The following is a 22,103-nucleotide window of genomic DNA, read 5'->3' as shown; positions in this document are numbered from 1 at the left end:
GAGGTGTGGACCTTTGTGCACCCATTATAATTTTGGTTTTCATTCTAAGTGCACTTGCCATTTGTGTGTTTTGTGACAGGCATGAAGCCATGGATTGAACAGCATTTTCATGGAAAATTACGATAAAATGTCATGAAAAAAATCATTTTCTTAATTTTTTTTAATGCTTATCTTTATTTTTGAGACAGAGAGAGACAGAGCATGATCGGGGGAGAGGCAGAGAAGGGGGGAGACACGGAATCAGAGGCAGGCTCCAAGCTCCGAGCTGTCAGCACAGAGCCCGACACAGGGCTCGAGCTCGCCAGCTGCGAGATCATGACCCGAGCTGAAGTCGGATGCTCAACCGACTGAGCCACCCAGGCACCCCCCAAAATTGTTTATTTTCTACATAGTCAATCAAGGGCTGAGAAATGTGTTGGCCCAAATTAGTTTTTACATACTTGTGTAAAGTAATATGCACCAATCATAATTAACAAAGCTTAGCATTTAGTCAAGTTTGTTTTAAGATTTTATTATTAAATATTTAAATCACAGAGAGTGAAATGTTCTCACCCCCACCACAACAATAAAATGATAATTATATGAACTGCTGGATTTGTTAACTAACCTTATTGTGCTACTCATTTGTATTGTAGATTTGCTTTATGTATCAATTGTATTTTTAAAATCCATAATATTTTATATAGTTATAAAGAGGCAGAAATGTGAAATCAAGCTTATTCAATGTAGTATTAAACTATCTCTGTCTTTAATATCAATTTTATCCTTGTCAATGTTAAGCTAGCCTATGAAATGTATTTAGAAATGCTTTTTCTATTTTCCAAAACGGCTTATATAAAATTGAAAAATATAACCATGAAATTTTCAAAGAAATCTTCCTGAAGTCCTCTGCTTCTCTTTATGGAAAGAGTTTAAAAAAATAGTATTTTCGGGGCACCTGGTGGCTCAGATGGTTAAGCAGCCGACTACCGATTTCAGCTCAGGTCCTGATCTCACGGTTCATTTCATGAGCTGGAGCCCCGCATCCCTGCTGTGAGGGTAGAACCTGCTTTGGATCCTCTGTCTCCCTCTCTCTGCCCCTGCTTCTCCTCTCTCTCGCTCTTTCTCTCAAATAAATAAACGTTAAAAATTTAAAAAAGAATAATATTTTCATGGTTTTAAAAATATTCAAGCTTGGAATAAGCTGCCTTAACCTAAACATTTCTCTTAACAAAACGTCAACACTTTCAAATTTGTTTGCACTAAAATTATCAGTTTTCTTTTAGCTTTCTAAACTATTTCATTTCTATATCTCTATATGTGTCCCCTTTTAATGCCTAAAAATATTTATCTGTGCCTTCTAACGTTTTTTCTTTTACAAATTTTGCCAAGTGTTTGTTTGTTTTGTCAGCCTTTCAAAAGAACCAACCTGTTGCTTTGTGAGTTCTCCATACTGTTTACTTATCATAACCATCATAATCTAACTCATTCTTGTATTTATTACCTCCTTCCTTTTACTTGATTTGAATTGTAAGGACAATTGATTTACTTTATTGTACTTAATCCGCTCCTATCATTTTAAATTTTTTTTAACGTTTATTTATTTTTGAGACAGAGAGAGAGCATGAACAGGGGAGGGGCAGAGAGAGAGGGAGACACAGAATCTGAAACGGGCTCCAGGCTCTGAGCTGTCAGCACAGAGCCCGACGCAGGGCTCGAACTCAGGGACCGTGAGATCATGACCTGAGCCGAAGTCGGATGCTTAACCGACTGAGCCACCCAGGTGCCCCTGTTCCTATCATTTTAAATTGGTCTCTTGATTTACTAACTTCCCAGACCTTTTGGTACACAATAATTTCACTATCATTTATTTCTAAATAGCTGATATTTTTAGCTAAAATATCCTAGCAATGAATAGTTTATCTTTAATTTCTGTATATATGGAGATTTTTATATGAATTTCTAAATTGTATTCAGTTGTGAAACTGATCATCTTTATTTTTTATACTTTTTTTCACACTTCCTCTCTGTTTTATTCATGCCATGATTTGTCAAAGAAAATAGTCATTTGTTTTTCTTAAAGCCTTACATTCTATATTACCGTGATTCCTTCCTCTGAGTATTGTTTAACTGTTCCTCTACTCCCTAAATTTCCTGTTAACTGATAGTCCATATAGAGGATTGATTATATTCAGGTTCTCTCTGTTTGTTTTTGGTCAAAGAAACCTTCACGATGCGGTTTTGTTGCCAGTATTTTATCTCCCAGGGTGGTAAATAATCCTGAGTTGCCCCATGTGTTACATAACAGATTATTTCATGGATTCAGATGCCATCAGCCTGGTCCTTGTAATAGAAGTTTCCTCATCAAAGTTTCACCTAATGGTTTTAAAATCAATTGATGCTTCCTGCCTAGCTCCATCATATTATTAAGGTTTGGAAAATGGAAGTTTTCTAGTCCTATTATTCTTTCTGCATTTACTGGGTGGGACTGTCCCCCAAAAACTTCATTTGTGAACTCTTCAAATTCTTTGAAATGAAATTCACAAACAGAAGGCAGAATAAATGTTTGATTTTTACTAAATTTTCTGAATTTTCAGGCTAATCAGTTTTGTCTCTGATAATCTTTCATTGTGACCATAATTTTTCACATAAAATTACAAATTCAAGCAATCTTTGACATTTGATTTTTTTCCATCTATAGCAATCATTACCATATTTCTGTTTAAACCTGTCATTATCATTTCAAAATTTAAAATTGCCAGTGGAAACACCTTTGAGTTGATTCCTGAGTCCTTTACACACTATTTCCATCTAAGTTTTGTTTTATAGCTTCTTTTGTGATCTGGCACAACAAATTATCCTAATGGGGTGTGTGTGTGTGTGTGTGTGTGTGTGTGTGTGTGTGTGTGTGTAATGCTTCCTGCTCTGTCTGAAGTTACTTACTTCTCCAAGGAATCCTGGTTGCCATTAATAACCGTTAATATTTGAAATGGTAATGTAGAGACTGGTGGTGTTTATTAGACTGGAAGGCCATTGTTTCTATAATTTTTGGTGTATCTCGCTAAGAAATACATGTGTCATTTTAAAGGCCATACTTCTGTATTTCAATTCAAGTTTAAAATGATGGGCTTTTAATCCTAAATACTTTTATTTTTCTATTTGGATCTTTTTTGTACACTGAATTCTTGTTCATGTGTGATACTAATGCAACTTCTTATTTACTTTTTTCTACATCATGCATAAAATAATTTCAAAATGTCTTTACCAATATGTAACTGAAAAGACTGCCACATACTGTTTTTGACTGCTTGCAAATGTTTTTTTCTATAGAATACACTGGTTTTACATAAAAAAAAACAGTAAGAAACCACTGTATTTTAGTCACTTGTGTTTCTTTTTTCTTTACAATAGTATTACTAATTTGACATAGATTTAATTTGTTTCGGTTTCTTTTAAGTTTTTGTTGCCATTCATTGTTTGTTGTAGTTATTTGAATGCATTCTTAACAATGCAAAATGTTTTCATTATTTCTCAGCAAATTCACCAAGTGGATAGTCCCATTGTGTCGATGAGAAAATTAAGGCTTTGAAAATAAAATCATTTGCTTGAGGCCTCAAATATAATAGGAATTCAAGTAAGAATTCAAATTCGGCTTTGTCTAAGCCCCTAGAGCCTTTAAATCTAAACTACTTTACCATTGTCACTAATAAAACTACTTTTTTGGAAATATACACTTCTCTTAATGCTAATGAAGGCTGTACTCTGAGTGAGTTCTAGCTGCACATATAACTTTGTGGATGTGTGTGGAAAAACAGAAAATCTCACGAGAGTCTCCACAGCCAATAAATATGCCAGTACTGAATTAATGGAGGAACAAGGGGCTGGAAGAGGCCTGAGTTTCTTTCACATAAAAATGATTTACGATATACAAGCCATTTATATTCAATTGTTCCTATGAAAAATACTTGATATTGGCTTTTCCCCCTAAATAACTCAATGTTGTTAGAATGTGGACTCACATAACCAGAAGTTCACGGTCGTGAAGAGTGATGCCCATGTTAAGAGCATGCTTTTTCTATACTAGAACTTTGTTGATCGTAATGTTGGTTTTTCACCAACATCTATCCTATTTAAGAACACTACCTTTCTCATAATCTAAATTTCTATATGTAGTTGTGACTATTTCTGGGTTCTATTCTTTTGATCTCTTTGTGTGTCATTACCAACCACACTATTTTAACCAGAGACTTTTGAGGCATGTTTCAACAATTAGTAGGTCTAGCATTTCCTTATAGCTATTTGCATTTCCTGTTTATTTTTCCATATGAACTTCAGTGTCAACTTGCCCAGATCCACCAGTCATTGGATCCTTATTTGGATCACTTCAAATTTATAAATCAATTTAAGAAAAGATCCTAGGGGTGCCTGGTGAGTCAGTCAGTGGAGCGTCCCACTTCGGCTCAGGTCATGATCTCATGGCTTGTGAGTTCCACCCCCGCCCGCGTCAACACAGAACCTGCATCCTGCTTTGGATTCTGTGTCTCCCTCTCTCTCGGCCCCTCCCCTGGTCATGCTCTCTCTCTCTCTCTCTCTCTCTCTCTCTCTCCCCCGTCTCTCTCTCTCTCTCTCTAAAAATAAATAAACATTAAAAAATTTAAAAAAAAGAAAAGATCTTAACCCAAAATAGATGTCCTTACCTTTTTAAAGTATATTTTTTGTCTCCCAGGAATGTTTTACATTTTTTTGTATAGATTTTTGAATAGTCCTTGTTAAATTATTCCCAAATATTTCATCTTATTTGTCATTAGTGTAAATAGGGTTTTTCATTCATCATGTCTTCTTACTGGTTTTATTTGCATAAAAGAATGTTGTTTATTTTTGCATATTAACTCCACAACCTGTTAACTTATTTTTATTTCTTATTATTAGAGGAGTTAGGTTTATCATCAATTTTCTCATATTATTTAGGCATATTATCATACATGTGCAAATACAGAGAGTTTATATATATATATATATATGTATTTAGATTGCTCTAAATATATATAATATGGATATATATATTTAGATTGCTCTAAATATATAAAAATATAAGTATATATTTATATATAATATATATTCTTTAATATATATTAATTAATTTAATTTATATTAATATATTGTATATATTTATATATAATATATATTCTTTAATATATATTAATTAATTTAATATATCAATTAATCTATTGTATATATTATAGATATTTATTAAATAATAATAAATAATTATTTAATAATAAATATCTATAATATAAATATATATTTAATAAAATTATATTATATATATTTAGACTAATCTAAATATATATATTTATATTATATACATTTATTATTAAATATATATTATAGATATTTATTATTAAATATATATTTATATTATAGATATTTATTATTAAATATATATATTTATATTATAGATATTTATTGTTAAATATATATATTTATATTACAGATATTTATTATTAAATATATAAAATATATACAATATATTAATTAATATATATTAAATTAATTAATATATATTAAATAATATATATCATATATTATTAAACATATATTATTTAGAGCATCTAAATATGTGTGTGTGTGTATGTATATATATTATATATCTTTCTATCTATAGTTTTTAGCCTAAGTACATTGGCTATACCACCAGCACAATGTTAATAAGGAGTGCAGATAATTCCAATGAAACACCTTAGGACTTTTTCTGCAAAGTAAAACCTTTAGAATCCTCACAAACACATAGATACATATACATATATACATACACATGCATAAATATATGTATGTACTTCATCCAGATAAGAAAGTATCCATACATTTCTACTTTTTCCAAATGTTAGATATCCAATATTTGTGGAGGTTTCAAATGTGGTTAAAAAGAAGGCATATTTTGTACTATCACTATATAGTAGTCAGTGCATATCTAAAATACCTACCATACTGATTTAGAGTCTGGCGCTTAACCGACTGAGTCACCCAGGCGCCCCAATTTGCTGTTTTAACAAACAACCGTAGCCCATAATAGCTGAAAAAGCGCAAGTCTAACAATCCCAATGCAGGGTCAGGTAAAAACGTGCAGAGAAAGAGTAGCACACTGGATCATGTAGAGCATCTGTAGCTTATTTTTGTGTTCAAACTTGCTGCCTTATATTAAGGGCGGCCGGTTAAAATCACCTTCTATCAATGTGCTACTATTTCTTCTTGCATCTATTGTCATTTTTATATGATATAGTCACTGTTATTGAATAGACTCATAACTGTTCAATCTTCAGAGTAGCATGTATCCTTTAAGACTAGAAAGTGTCTTTTTTTGGCTTCACGGAATCCTCTTTAGACGTGATTCTTTGCCTCTGTTCAGACCTCTGAGCAAGGTTCACAGCACCTGCGTTCTTATTGCTTCCGTTTGCCTTATAAATCTCTGTTCATCACTTTACCCTGGGCAATCTACTGCTTTGCTGAGTTTCATCGACTTCTGCTTCATTTCACCCTTTTTTTTTTTTTTTTTTGTATTTCTGTTCTCTTTTATGACCGTGTGAGGATATTGTAGTTAATGTGCAGGGTGGCACTACCGTTTTTATCAGTTTTGTGGTTGTTTTCTGTTTTCAGATATTGACTTTTTGTAGGTTAAAAAAAAAATCCTTTAATCACATCCTTGAATTGTTAAAGAGGTTTCATGTAGATGTAGTCTGGTTTTTTTGTTTTTGTTTTTTCCATTTTTATTCATTTAATGATCAAGGTTCCTAGTTAGAGAGCTCCCTCTTCTGTCCGCTCTGTGCTTTTCTGTGCAGTTTCCTTTTTGGATGTCCACGTGCAAGGTGCGGTGGGGAGGGGCAGGCAAAGACAGGTCTTTTTTCTTTCTCCTTTCTTCGGGATCCTTAAATCCTCAGAATTCTTCTTCTTCTTCTTTTTTACTTTCAGTCACATCTCTAAGAGGCATCGCCTCTTCTTTATTTTCTTTCTCTCAACAGGAAAAAAAAAAGTGTTTTTCCAAGTTTCTCACATGTCTTACGTTCCAAACCCCTTATGAACGACCAAGTCCCAAACTACGTGAAGTGCCCTGGAATTTATGAGTGCAGTTTAATCTTCCTGGATTGATGGTGTCTGTGCTTCATCGACATCTTCTGTTGTCTTTTTCATAGAATATTTTAAGGACGAATCCCCTGGGCGCTGCACCATTTGCATTAAGTAGTAGGCTGGAGAAAGAGCCCTGTTAAATTTCTTTTCTCTACGTACAGCTGATTTGAAAGTGGTGGTGCTCTGAACCATCCGATGCTGAAAGGGCATGGGTCTTGCGTGGTTGCATTGGCTTTTCTTATTGATTTTATGTATCTGTGGGAGGGATGGGGGTGTTTGAAATCAGGCAGTGTCCTTGCAGTATGAAACTGGAGGCTTAGCCAGTGTGTTTATGAAACCACCCTTTCTTTTAGATCCTTCCTCTAAAATGCACCTCATATTCTCATCCAGTAACAGCCTGCACGGAGACTCCTACGTTTTCAGTGAATAAGCAATTCTAAAATGTTAACCTGAAGTCACTAAGTTCTCCATGTACGCATTGGCTCTTTCGCGGTACCTCTGTGTCATTTATTTAATGTTTTTGTCTGTTTTGTTTCTATTTTTTAGAGAGAGAGTGCATGTGTGAGGGTGGGGGAGGGGCAGAGAGAGAGAGAAAGAGAGACAAAGAATCCGAAACAGGCTCCAGGCTCTGAGCTGTCAGCACAGAGCCCAACGTGGGGCTCGAACTCACGAGCCGTGAGCTCGAACTCACAAGCCGTGAGATCATGACCTGAGCGGAGGTCAGCCGATCAACCGAGTGAGCCCCCCGGGCGCCCCTGCAACATAGGCTTTGTAGGAGCTAGAAGCATCTCGAAGAATATTGTTCAGAAAACCTCAGCAGGTAATTAGAGAATATTAAAAGCCGTAGCTAGTGCGTTAAGAAGCTGTTTTATGGCACTGTTTACAATGGCAATCCCTCTCCCAGTCATGAGATGGATCCAGCCGTAATTCTTACACTCACACAGGGTGATATTTGTGTCCATTTAAATCCAGTTAAACTGCATTTGAGTGTAATTCAAATCTGATTTAGATATGTTAGAGATAGAGTGAATTAATCTCTATTTTATATCACTTAAGGCCATATATATGTGTATATATATATATATATATATATATATATAAATGCATGTAAATTATAAATCTATAATATGCTTATTTTTATTTATACTTCTAGGGGAAAAAATTAACCACATGACATCAGTAAGATGGCAAAATAGGAAATCCCAGACCCTACTTCCAACCACAAACACACCAATTCAATAACAATTCACAGGCAAAATCCCTTTGTGAGAAATTCTAAAACTGAGAGGTTTCATGCAGCCTGGGTGAATGCAAAACTACCCACTTGGAAGCCAGCAGGAAAAACTGAGACGCCCTCTTGTCATAATGTTTACCCCTGGTTCAAATCTATTCAATCAGGAGGAAACTCCCAGTTCTCAGCTTTCCCTGTGGAGGGAGGGGGTAGACTGAGTGTCTAAATGCCCTAACTTTTCCCGGGGCCACCCAAATGACCGGATTCTGTCTAGCCTATTTCAGAGTGCTGATGACACCCAGTATAATCCAGCCTCAGTGAGAACAGTGACGGTAGGGTAGCCTGGCAGTCATCATCATCTCCTTTTTCTAACATGTTTCTCATGTCCCTGTAAGCCTTCAGTAGAAGCCTTCAGTCTTTCTAGACCTTTCAGCTTCTATCCACTGCCATGGTTCAAGCACTCAGCTTATTTTTTTCTTTATGGTAGTTCCTCTCTTCTGAGTGCCAAAATCTGAATCATCTATGGCCATGTAATGCATTATCCCAACACTTTGTAGCTTAGAAATAAACAGGTATTATATCACACAATTTCTGAGGGTTAGGAATCTTTGAACAACCCAGAAGAACGAATCTGGCTCATGGTGTCTCGTGAGGTTTCCATCAAGAGGCTGGCTGGGCCTGTGTCCTCTGAAGGCTTGTCTAGGGCTGGAGAGTCAGAGGCTGTTAAAGAAGAGGTCTCATTACTTGCAGTTGGACTTCACTTGCTTGCTGGCTGTCCATAAGAGGCTTCAGTTCCTTGTCATATGGTCCTATCAGCAGAGTTTCTCATCATACAGTAGCTGGCTTCCCCCAGATCAAGTGATAGGGGAGAGAGAAGAGAAGAAGCCATACTATCTTATATGATCTAGCCTTAGAAGTGGCATATTTTCATTTCTGTTGTATTCCATTGATGACCCAGATCAACCCTGGTACAGTGTAGAAGGAAATTATGTAAAAGTAGGTACACCAGAAGCTGAGTATCACTGGCAGATACCTTGTAGTTTGGCTAACATACATACTTTATGGATTTTCACCTTTTAAAATGAACGCATAATATCAGACACAACTGTTTTCTTTAAGTTTATTCATTTTACTCTGAGAGAGAGAGCGCACAAGTGTGGGCAGGGAAGAAAGAGAGGGAGAAAAAGAGAGAGAGAGAGAATCCGAAGCAGGCTCTGCACTGTCAGCACAGAGCCCCATGTGAGGCTTGAACTCACAAACCGTGAGATCATGACCTGAGCCGAAATCACGAGTGGGATGCTTAGCCAACTGAGCCACCCAAGCACCCCAAGACACAACTGGTTCTATACGGCAAATTTTATAAGTACATTTACTACTAATAAGATGTGATAAGGCAAGAAGGAAAGTAGGATTGGTGCCTACATATTTTCCTTTTGGACACTTTGGCAAGGGTTTGCAATCTATGGCCTGTTAGACCAAATTTATCCCACCATCTGTTTTTGGAAATGAAGTTCTTTTGTAACACAGCCAAACCATTCATTTATGTATTATCAATGCCTTCTTTTGCACCACAATGGCAGACTTGAATAGTTCCACAGAGACTCGTTCACAAAGTTGAAAATATTTACGACCCAGTTCTTCAGAGAAAGTTTTCTAACTCCTGCACTAAGATATAAAGAGAAAAAATTCAAAAGGCCTAAAATTGTGGAAATGAAAACGGGGATTGAGATATCCCAAAGATTTAGGTAACTGAAAGAAATCATAAGGCTTCAATTAGCATACCCATATAAAGCTTTTAAAAAAGGCAAATGATATAATACAACAGGAGGGAATTCAAGTAAGAATTTGGGACGAAAAAAACATGCAGGACCAAACTCCCCAGTGTTCTTACTTCCACAAAGGTATGATTCATACCCAAATGAAACTGCTGATATTTGTGCTGGTATTTATGTGACAAAACTTGGTTTTAGGAGAGCTCAGGCAGAAGTTTACTGCAGAGTCTGGTTACATAGCGGAGACAGGATATCTAACCAATTATCTCAAGTATAAGTTATAAATAAACAAATTGGTTCTAGGTGCTACACAGGAAGTTTGAACTTAAAAAAAACTTACCATAAGTTTTTTTTTCTGTTAGTTTTTCTGTTAACTAACTTAGTTATTTAGTTAGGTAGCTAACTCACTGCCCTAATCATGGCTAAGAGTCAAAAACCAACTTTTAGGGGCACCTGGGCATCTCAGTGGGTCAAACATCCAACCTTTGATCTCAGCTCAGGTCTTGATCTCAGGGTTCTGAGTACAGACCCCATGTGGAGCCCATTTCAAACAAAACAAAACAAACGAAAAACCACCAACTCTTAAGTATCTCTGAAGATAAGCAAAGAGCTGTCTCAAGCCAGCTATACAAAAACTCCGTCTTTAATAGGTAACTTAAATGTCAGTAATGGAGGAATTAAGAATTAATATATTGGAAAAAAATTTTTAAAAAGTATTATTTGTCCTCACTTTTATGAATTCGATTCCTGGTTATCTCACCAGGAATCAAAAGGTAATGTTTAAATGCAATAAACTATGTAGCAGCACTTACAATGTATATTTTAGGGGATGTTCATATGGTAGACAGATGACTCTCAAATTCCCATGACCTGGTGTATGTCTATACAGTCCCCTGCCCTCGAGTTTCAGTGGGATTTATGAAGGTGATGGGGGGGTTGCTCTGTGATTAGATTACACTAAATGGAAAGATTTGGCTATTTTTCAGGTGTGATTAAGGTTACAAATTAGTCAATTTTTAGTTAGTCAAAAGAGAATATTGTAGGTACACCTGACCTAATTAGTTGAATACTTAAAAAAAAAAAAGCCTCCAGAGGTGAGAAAGAGAGAGGAGTGGGCACCTTCTGGCCTGAAGAAGTAAGCATTCCCGGAGTGACTGTCTATGGAGGGGGCAGCCACTGGGGGGTGAGGGTCTAAGTCCTAAGTCCTACAACAGAAAAGAACTAAATTCTGCCACCAGCTTGAATAAAGTTGGAAAAAGACTCAGTTTCAGATAAGAATGCAGCCTGGCCAAGACCTTGATTCCAGCCTTGTGAAGCACTGAACTAAGGACTAAGCCAGGCCCAGCTCCTGACCCATAGATACTATGACATACAAACATATGCTATTTCAAGTTTCTAAATCTACCATAATTTGATATGCAACAATATGTAACATGTATTACACATATTGAGGGCAATACACCTAGGTACCAAGATAAAATTAAGGAAGGATAAGCTGACTCTTGGCATATTATATTGTTATTTTGTGGGGTTTTGTTTTGAACATTTCCTCGCCCTCTTTCATTAGTTTTACATTCAACCCTGAGATATTTATTCAGCTAGATCCATCCATGTGCATTAGCCCATTTCATAACAAAAAAACAGAGAACAAAAGTAAAATAATGTGTCTCCCCCCCTCCAAATATATCAGAAATTACATGTTAGAAGGGAAAAGAGATGTTTGGTAGAAAGACCTTTACATAAAAGAAGTCTTTCCTATCCCAGTGATGACAAAGATATTTTCAGGACGAAGGAAAGCAGCCTGCAGGTAAAAGTGGGAGGAAGAATAGTAAAAATGAAATGTGGTTGGGGCAACTGGGTGGCTCAATCAGCTGAGCGTCCGACTCTTGATTTGGGCTTGGGTCATAATCCCAGCGTCTTGGGATGGAGCCCTGCATTGTGCTCTGAGCTGAATGGGAAACCTGCTTAAGATTCTCCCTCTCTCTCTCTCTCTCTGCCCCTCTCCCCTATTTGTCCTCTCTCTCTCTCTAAAGTAAAAATAGATAGCTAGATGATGATGATAGATAGGTGATAGATAGATAGATAGATAGATAGATAGATATGATAGATAGATAAAGTGTGTGCCTGACGGTCATAGACTCAGTGTCACCAATATGATAGGATGATGCTATGAGAAAGACATACTACTGTGGGGGACTAGCACTCTCCTTTCCATCATAAGGCCCGAAAATGATATCGGGTTTGAAAAGAACACCTGAGCTATAATTGGGAGGCTACAGGAATTTTCCTATCTCAATAGAGACAATTCTTGACATAGATTACTCTCTGAAATTAGATCCCATCCATCATATCTAGCACCTTCTGTTTCCTCATTGTGCTTGAAATCATAATGAATATATGTGAGTTCTCAGTAAAAAGGCAAATTGAGCTCTAGGCACTTCACAGATTCATCCTGGACAAAAGTATAAGAAGTAGACTATCCTTGCTTCACTACAGAGAAAACCACTCTAAGTAGAAAAGCAAACAAAAAACCCAGAGGAAATTGCCTTATGGGAGAAGGAGAGGAAGGTGGGATATTGGGACAGAAAACTAGTGATTTTCATTATTAGCTTATCTATGCTATTTTTAATGTAATTGAATTTTTTGAATTTACATGGACAACAAAGCCCAAACATTTTAAATACCCAGAGAGGGCAGTGTGTGTTCTCCTAGTCCAAGTTACACGTTTGATTTATATCATCTTGTCTTTTTCATAATATAACTTAAGCACACTTCTCCTAATCTTCATATGAGAATGTGAAAAGTTCACTTTGTTGTCTTATTATATTTATATTTTAAGAACTAAAACACACAAGGCCCTTTTCTCTCCCTGACTGTATTAAAAATCAACTTGAGGTTCTTAATTATTATAATTCAATTGAAATATAAAAATAGAAAGCAAAGAGACATGTCAATATAAAATTTTTAAGATGTACGTACAATAGTTTTACAAAAGAGAATTGGCTTTTTATATGTGTGAGATTAGGAAAACCCCATCCAGGTCATAGATACGTGGCCTTATTATGTTCTCACCCCTTCTTTGACACACTCAGAATCCCCACAGTTAAGTGGTTTTTTCCTCCCCCACAGAGAAAGGGAATTGTTCAATATTTGACACAACTTTTAGGGAAAAGGTTTGGGATTTATTAAAGATTAATATCTTCAATGTACACCTGAGTGACTTTTTACTGATGGATAAGCATAAGGCAAGAGAGATTGTAGAGTGAAAAAATAAGTATTGCAAATTTATGTGATCAGGGCTTAGATTCTATTTACCCTTGCAAAATCTAAAAGCCATAGATTCCCAAATAGGAAATCACCTATTTGGACAAAGATTCAAAATTGTTCTGCAGAGCTCAAGACCATCAAGAGAAGAAACACAAATATGTTCCCTTCTAAAGTTGGATGATACACATGAGAAAGATGTCATATGACACTCTAAGCTCTAAATTAAAACAGATATATAGATATCCAGAAAGAACTAAGTTCCAGAAAAGTAAGGTGAAGATAGGACTTTCCAATTCAGTGTACCTTACAAAGAACTGAAATGACAGTGATATATATTATTTGACATGAATTATTTTATTTAAATTTCTACAGAGAAAATTTACCAGAATATACACATAAAAATATATTACATGTAATATTGAACATATGCATTAAATCAAAATATTCTTTTCTAGACCTTGATGCTTTATAATTTCAGGTATAGGTGCACAAATTTTATCAATTTTATTATTTATTTATTTATTTATTTATTTATTTATTATTTATAAATTTACATCCAAGTTAGTTAGCATATAGTGCAATAATGATTTCAGGAGTAAATTCCAGTGATTCATCTCCTGTATACAACACCCAGTGCTCATCCCAGCAAGTGTTTTCCGTAACGCCCCTTGCCCATTTAGCCCATCCACCCCACCCAATCTCTCCAGCAAGCCTGTTTGTCCTCTGTATTTAAGAGTCTCTTATGTTTTGTCCCCCCTCCTTGTTTTATATTATTTTTGCTTCCCTTCCCTTATGTTCATCCATTTTGTATCTTAAATTCCTCATATGAATGAAGTCATATGATATTTGTCTTTCTCTGACTGACTAATTTCGCTTAGCATAATACCTTCTAGTTTCATCCACATCGTCGCAAATGGCAAGATTTCATTCTTTTTGACTGCTGAGTAATACTCCACTGGGCATATATACCACGTCTTCTTTATCCATTCACCTGTCAATGGACATTTGGGCTCTTTCCATGCTTGGGCTATTGTCTACAGCCCTGCTCTAAACATTGGGGTGCACGTGTCCTTTCGAAACAGTCCCTTTGAAACCTGTATCCCTTGGACAAGAACCGAGTAGTGCAATTGCTGGGTCATAGGGAATTTCATCAGTGTTAAAACACAGGATTTCAAATATATGGAAATTGTGTCATAAGACATAATTTGAAACATTTTACAGATCCCTAAGGCAGATAATTAGCAACCATATAAGAGGTAAAGTCATATTCTTAGTACTGCTGAACCTTCATTACCCACCCCTTCCACTCCAAGAAACACCTAAATAGGCTGTTGCTTACATGTAAAAATTTTTTAATGTTTATTTATTTTTGACAGAGAGAGAGAGAGAGAGAGAGAGAGAGAGAGCGCATGAGTAGGGGAGGGGCAGAGAGAGAGGGAGACCCAGAATTTGAAGCAGGCTCCAGGCTCTGGGCTGTCAGCACAGAGCCTGATACGGGGCTCAAACTCACAAACGGCGAGATCATGACCTGAGCCGAAGTCGGAGGCTCAACCGACTGAGCCACCCGGGCGCCTCAGCTGTTGCTTACATATAAAACGATATGTACTTCCACAGGGTTCATCCAAAGCTCTTAGGTTTGGGCTATACACTACGCATTTCTTTGTATTTAAATCTTGAATTAATGGCAATCTGTAACAAAAAATAAAATGTTAGCATATTAGAAAAGGGAATAATATTCAGGAGTAGTGTTTTTAATTAAATGACAGAACTTTTAAAAGCACTTGAATGCGATATTAACATAATGAGCCCATTTTTTTTACTCAGAAGCCCCGTTTTCACGATTCCAGAGCACAATATTACAAAAACTGTTGTTGTCCCTATAATCAACAGCATTGAGGCCAAAGATTTTCTCTTTCTGCTGTTGTTATTAATGGTTTTGATATACAATATACTTTGCTTCTATTTTGTTTAGAGATGTACTGGCTAATGTAGTCCAGGAAAACAAATCCAAGCATAAAATTTGTCACTGTCTGATGCTGCAAAACCCATGCTTATGAATGAAAATGAGATCCAAAGCTTACAAATATACAGAAAATAAGCTCAGAATATTTGAAATATGGGAGGATACTGAGAATATCGGGCTTAATAAGAGAATAGAAAATAATAGATATACTATTTTCCCTGGACAGTTCTGTGAATGTGAACACCTGTAGATGCACATACACATCCGAATGCTTACACAAGGCAGAAAAAAAGAAAAATGCTGAAAGCTGTTTCATGGTCACAAATGTTCTAGATGGAGCTAAAATTCACGTTCTGTTATATCTCCTCTCTTTTCTGTATTTGCATGCCTTAGACAGGTTATCCTTGCTACAGTGTTCCCGAATGTCACATTCTCTGGTGAGATCTACAGATAAACGCACAAAGAACTAAAAAGACCTTGACTGCCAGAAACTTACAGATCTTGGGAGACGTTGGAGTTGTTTTCCCACAACCAGGCACGATGTTTTTCACTGTAACGGAGCCCAATCCAGTAAAAGCTTGTACCGGACCTCATAAAATGCTGATTGGAAACAGAGACAAACACATTAATCTAATCTGAATCTACTCTGGGAATAATGTACTTTTAACAAAGTGGCAGCATCAGATTGACACTTCTAATCACACAAACCGAGATCATTCTTAATGTCCAGTTTAAAAAGTATAGGCACTTGCCTCATATTTTCTTCCTTATCAGGCCCATTCATTTGTGATCGATAAACAAATACCATTAAATATTCCTTCTCAAAGGAATAAAAAACGTTAGAAAAAAAGTTAGAGTTTTCCTGGAACACCTCCTTCACAGAAGATTTACAATCAAATTCAATCCCACATCAACAGTATCTTGAGAAGTAAATTTCATAGATATACTTGACTCAACTTATATTCGGAACAGATTCTTCATGCAGCTTGAGAAGTTTTTCACCTTTTCTTAAATTGAGTAATTTTTTGATCATACTTTCCATACTTATTGCACATTATATCTCGGAATGATGACAAAAGACATATATTACAAAAGAAATTATAAATTCAATTTACAAACTAAAACTTACAAACTTGTTTTATTAGTCTTTGCATAAAAATAACGGCCTTTATTTGTTCTTTGAATTCTCTCCAAAAAGTTCCTTGTACTTTATCTGTACTCTAACTTGATATTTATTCCTATGATATAAATCAATTTTATGTAGGTTTTATAATGATCGTTTCAAGGTGTAGCGAATTATTTAAGTCATTAGTTCAAATATAACCATCCATTTACTACCCACTTAAAGATAAATCTAAGTATACCGCTTACTTAGCATATTTTCATACATCAAAAAAAAAAATGTAGGAAACCAGAATTAAATACATGCCAATTCATCTGTGTTTTGAATCTGAAGTAGACTGGAATTCTGAGAGGCACAGAAATCACGACTCTCTTCCCAAGTTTTTAATTCAGTAGAAAAGAAGTAGCAGTTGCATTGGTTCCCAATCCACTTTTCTTGGCAAGAACAACAGTCAGCTTCTAGGAGAAAAAAACCAAAACATACGTAATGACATTCAATTTTTTCAATGCTATTTACCCACCCAAAAATCATTTGTTACTTATGCACCATTTCCCACAAATATTCTTCGAGAATCTACTATGCCTACCTTAGTTCAGGGGACGTTAATGCAAACAAGTCAGATTTAACCTTTTTTCCTAAAAGCGATTATATTCTAGAGATAGAGTCAGAACTCTGTCATTTCCAATCATTTGTCAATTATACTTCATGATAACTTAGGTAAGTATGCAAGAGAATAAGTAAGTATGTTAGAATATTGGGTAGCAGAGTGTAAATTGCAGGGTGGCTAGAAGAGCTTTCGAGGATGTGACTCATAATTGAGCTCCGCTGTGTGAACTAGATGAAAGAGGTATTTAAGGGAAACTATTTCCTGAGTCAGAAAAGAATATGGCACATTGGGAGAAAATTCCAGTGTTTGGGATATCTTATTCTCAAAATAAAGATAAATGAAACAATTAGCTTGAAGTCTACTCCTACAGTTGGACAGTGATAGCGTCTTGAACATTTGCTATCCTCGGTGATGAAAGTCAAGACACAGGGTAGGCACTCAAATCTTTTTCAAATGAGTGGTGCCGAAGTGTAGGTAGGGGAGAAAGGTAGTGGTTCCCAGGAGCTGGAGAGTGGGGTAAATGGAGAGATGTTGGTCAAAGGGGACAAACTTCCAGTTAGAAGGTGAATAAGTCCAGGAGATCTAATGCACAGAGTTAAGGTCATAGTTAGAAATACTGTATTATATACTTGTAAGTTGCTAAAAAAAAAAAAAAAAAAAAGTAGATCTTGAATGTTTTCTCCACAAAAAAAGAAATGGTAATTATGTGACATGATAGAGGTACTACTTAATGTTATGGTAGTAACATATTGCAACATATGTGTGTATCAGATCAATTTCTCCTATACTTTCACCTTACACAACGTGATATGTCAGAATCTCATTAGGGATGCAAAAATGCTAAGGGAAGAAAAAAAGGTAAATTAAGTGTTACATGATCACAGAAGATGGTGAGACAGTTTGGAGAGCGTTTGGAAAAAATACCTAAAAAATTGGACTTTGAGCTGGCTTTCCCTGGATAAGTAGGGACTAAAATTGCAGAAACATGTGCACTCTATTGTGAGTCAGGTAAGAAGCAGAAGCAAAGTCAAAGAGATGTAAAAGTATGGGTTATGAGCAAACCAGCAGGCGATTAGGATTAACTGTAGTATTTACCGTAATCTAGTTTTGATTTGTTACAGCACTAATGTAACATGAGCACTTATATAGGAAAAACATGTCATTTAGGCTAATATTTTCCTTATTGCTTAAATAGGTAAAGTATGCACATTCAATGTAATTTAACAGTTTTTACATTAGAGAATAATGAAATGTGACTATCCTACAATTATCAGGCAAACTCGTATTACTAAGTGTACATCATGTTCTGTGTGAAAAAAAATAAGAAACTGCTTATTCTGTCCTCTACCAACACTAAAGTTTTCCAAAGTATGAAACCTACCTTTCTGGATTTCTGTGGTTAGTCCTGGAGACATTGTTGGCATTGTTGACTGAATACTTTGTTTAGTAAGTACTGTAAGAAATGATTAGACATTTACTTCTTTAGATGCAAGTTTATGAAATAATGACATATTACACATTAATAAAATGAATAAATAAAATTATTAATAAAATTTTAAAAATGAAGCCTTTTAGTTAAATGTTTCATCACAGTTGTGGTCTTTATAAAAACTTGTCTGGAAAAACTTACAATTTTTCAGGGCCCCTGGGTGGCTCAGTCAGTTAAGCATCCGACTTCACTTTGGCTCAGGTCATGATCTCACGGCTGGTGAGTTCCAGCCCCGCGTCAGGCTCTGTGCTGACAGCTCAATGCCTGGAGCCTGCTTCGGATTCTGTGTCTCCCCCTCTCTCTCTCTGCCCCTCCCCCACTCACACTTGCTCCCTCTCTCTCTCAAAAAAAATAAACATTTAAAAAATTAATAAAAAAAAGAAAACTTACAATGTTTCAGCAAAACCCCCGTAGTAGCCATCAAGGAAAGGCAGATTACTCCTAAAATGCCGGAAATCAAATTCCATGGATTGATCTGAGAAGCTGTCGTAAAGGAGAGGTGCAATGATGACTCAAAAAACAAACCCGGGAGGTGAAGTTCTTAAAAGCAACACAGGGAGAGAAACTCCAAGAAGTTCTTTCATTTGGTAGCCCAATCATCTCGCCAATGAAACAGGAGAATGAGAATATCGCATTCAGAACTCCAGCCAATAGCAACAGCTTTACGTGGTGTAATTTATTCTTTAGCGAGATTATCTGTTAACTCTTCTCCTTTACCAGTCCTGTCTCAGTAAAGTGGATTTACAATTTATTTCCTAATTCAGCAAAGAAGCTTAGGCATTTGGGGTAAGAAGAAATCAAGTAGCATCAAGTTGTGTTCTATGGGCTTACGTAACAGATGCTTGTGTTGCTTTTCTCAACAAAACCCACAAGATAATAAGAGTCCCATTAAGTAGGTGAGAAAACTTAAGATCCATTAATAATGTTATTTGTCTCGAGGTATAAAAGCGGGCATGTATCTAAGTCAGAAAGCCAATGAAAGCTTGGCTAGGCCCAGCGTCTTTTACCCAGCATACTTGATCACCCCCACAATAGGACTTGGAAATGTGCCCTTCTATTCATCTCAATGTGTTCTCTGCCGAAGAAATGTCTGGCTGCTTGCAGCTTTGTAGAGATTTTATAGGTAAGGGAACACAGGAGCCTTCTGGACCTAGGCTGGGGAAGGGGGTTCCCCAACCAATGCATGGGTAATACTTCAGTGACCTGGATTCACTTCACCGTACATTAAATTATAATATATAAACAACCATTTTTTTTTTTGCAACAACATTACACTTTCTCCTATCAAAACTTACTTGCTTCTGGGCATTGTAGGCTAAAACAATTTAAAATTGGGAGACTTGGCATTAACATTAGCATCCTCTCGAAGAGTATTGTCACTAACAAACAGTCCAATGTGCCAAACTATTAATCTAGGTGATTTGAGGTGTCACAACCTCAACACTTTAACAAGTGTTAAAAGAACACTTGTAAGCATTGTCCTTAATATGTGGCATTTTCTAGTTACTTCTGTACCAGCGTTATGTTGTTCATAATTTATCAGTTCGCATTAGAGTTTAGAGCTATCCCTGTCAGAAGCCACTCTTTAAACCTGCTGGAAAAGCTCCAAAAAAATCATTTCTAGGTTACAGGTGAAGAATCAGAACTGGAAAGTGCTGATACCTGGAAAGCCTAAAAACATCCACTTTTTTCCCTAAAAGCACCGCCCTGATATTAGCCATGTCCATGAGACACCCTTTCTGGCTAATTTCATTTTTAAAAATGCAATGACTTGGGCCTCACATACCTGCCATAAGGAATGTTCCAGTGTCGACGCTGGCAAAGCACAATTTGTGCTTAATCAAGAAGAATGGTTGTGTTGGTTCACGGAGCCGAGCTGGATGCTAAAGAATTCAAAAGTCATGTATGAAGACACTTAACAGAAAAAAAGAAAAGAAAAATGATATATTCGGGCAGTTCTTGAATCTTCTATTGGTGAATGAATAGTATGAACAAGAAGCAGTAAAGTCACTTCTAAAATGTTTCCGGAAACACAACACAGGAAATTCTCACCATACATGTGTAATGCAAACGCTTTGACTATTATAAAAGAAAATGAGAGGGATTTTTTTTTAAACATATGAACATCAAAGATGTCTTTAAAAATCATTTGGAAAATGGGAAATTTGGGGTTTTCATCCTTTGAGCATACTGGTAATCTGGGTCGAGATGAATTGTTATACTGTTTCCTTTGTTTTCTTGTCTCAAATGTCATACCCTGAGGCTTTACCTTTAGTAAAATGCTATGAAATGCAAATTGTCTTGGTGTTACCTCAGGTTAAACTCAAAAAAAGACTTCAGAAGAGCAGCAGAACCACCAGACATGTAACAGATTATGGGAGAAAACAGAGCCATCCTCCGGAAAACAGGTGCTAAGTGAATGTCTGACCTAAAATGGTAGGGAGTCCATAATGTGCTAGTTAGAAACACAGTCAAACGTGTAAAATAAATCCCAGTCCCTGCGGCCCCAAATACACAAACTGTCACCTATTTATTTCTGCCTATCCAGCTCTGGGCACACCGCGTGTTGAGTAAAGTAAATGCGTGCCACCAGACTCAGCTATTTAACCTCCTGCTCCCAAATCATTTTCTGTTGTAATAAATGAGTAATCACATGACTCATTTCTCTCCCTCTCCAACTCTCTCGCTCTCTTTGCCCATTCTCTTATGGATTATGAATCACCGCCAAACTGTACTCATCTTACGAGACATCAGCACACAAAGGTATTAAGCAACACTTCCTTCCTAAGTCGTTAGACATCCCATCCTGGGACATGTGAATTCAACAGAACTTTGTGGGTAAAGCACTTGGGCATGTCCTACAGTTTGTACGGTCAGCACGAGTTTCAAATGCAGCCATAAGAAGAACTTCTTTCTTAAAAGGATGGACTATTTTTGCGTTCATACCTCTAATATGGTTCCACGTTATTTCAGAGATGTGAAAAAACTACATTATTTTAAACAAATGGTAGAAATGAGTTAAAATTGTTCTGATTCAAGCAAGAGTTTAACTGATTGTTGAATAAAACAATGGATGAGGATGAAATTCTCTTCTATTTTAAAGCCACGTAATAAAGTTATGATTGCCTATTTTATCTCCAATCACCTAAAATACAAAACATGAACCTAATAACTTTATTTAAATGAAACATCACATGGTAAGAACATTGAATCCATATTTTTGTTCATGATTGAAGCCATTTTATTTTCACAGAAACACAGGTGTGTGTATTTTATTATTTAATAAAGATCTATTTTTATTCGTTGTAAATTTTCCTGAGAGTTTCATAACCTGTCTCCAGAAACCTGAATTTTAGGCTATTCATGAAATTTGTTAAGACACCTTATGTCAGTTTTATAATGAGTATTTTAGGGTACAATAAATAACCAGATAATTTATCCAAAAGTCCGTTCAGTGGGGCTCCTGGGTGGCTCAGTTGGTTCAGAATGTGGCTCCTGATTTAGGCTCAGTGAGTGATCCCTGAGTTGTGGGATGAGTGCTGCATCTCAG

The 22,103-nt window shown here is 36.1% G+C and overlaps 1 protein-coding gene across 1 annotated transcript; it reads right to left on the bottom strand.

The window, feature by feature from the left end:
* Positions 1 to 14,882: 14,882 nt before the first annotated feature.
* Positions 14,883 to 20,570, bottom strand: KLRD1 (killer cell lectin like receptor D1). The gene is made up of 6 exons (XM_042948417.1): positions 20,340 to 20,570; positions 18,944 to 19,036; positions 18,446 to 18,517; positions 16,764 to 16,915; positions 15,831 to 15,934; positions 14,883 to 15,060 (listed from the first exon to the last, which is right to left on the bottom strand). Exons 1-6 carry the CDS (start codon positions 20,344 to 20,346, stop codon positions 14,919 to 14,921), a joined length of 570 nt encoding a protein of 189 aa, XP_042804351.1. The 5' UTR covers positions 20,347 to 20,570; the 3' UTR covers positions 14,883 to 14,918.
* Between the last annotated feature and the right edge of the window lie 1,533 nt (positions 20,571 to 22,103).

This window comes from Panthera leo, chromosome B4 (genome assembly GCF_018350215.1).
Source record: "Panthera leo isolate Ple1 chromosome B4, P.leo_Ple1_pat1.1, whole genome shotgun sequence".
In the NCBI taxonomy this organism is placed as follows: Eukaryota; Metazoa; Chordata; class Mammalia; order Carnivora; family Felidae; genus Panthera; species Panthera leo.
Note: the sequence above shows the minus strand (reverse complement) of the source record. Positions and strands in the feature narration are given on the sequence as shown.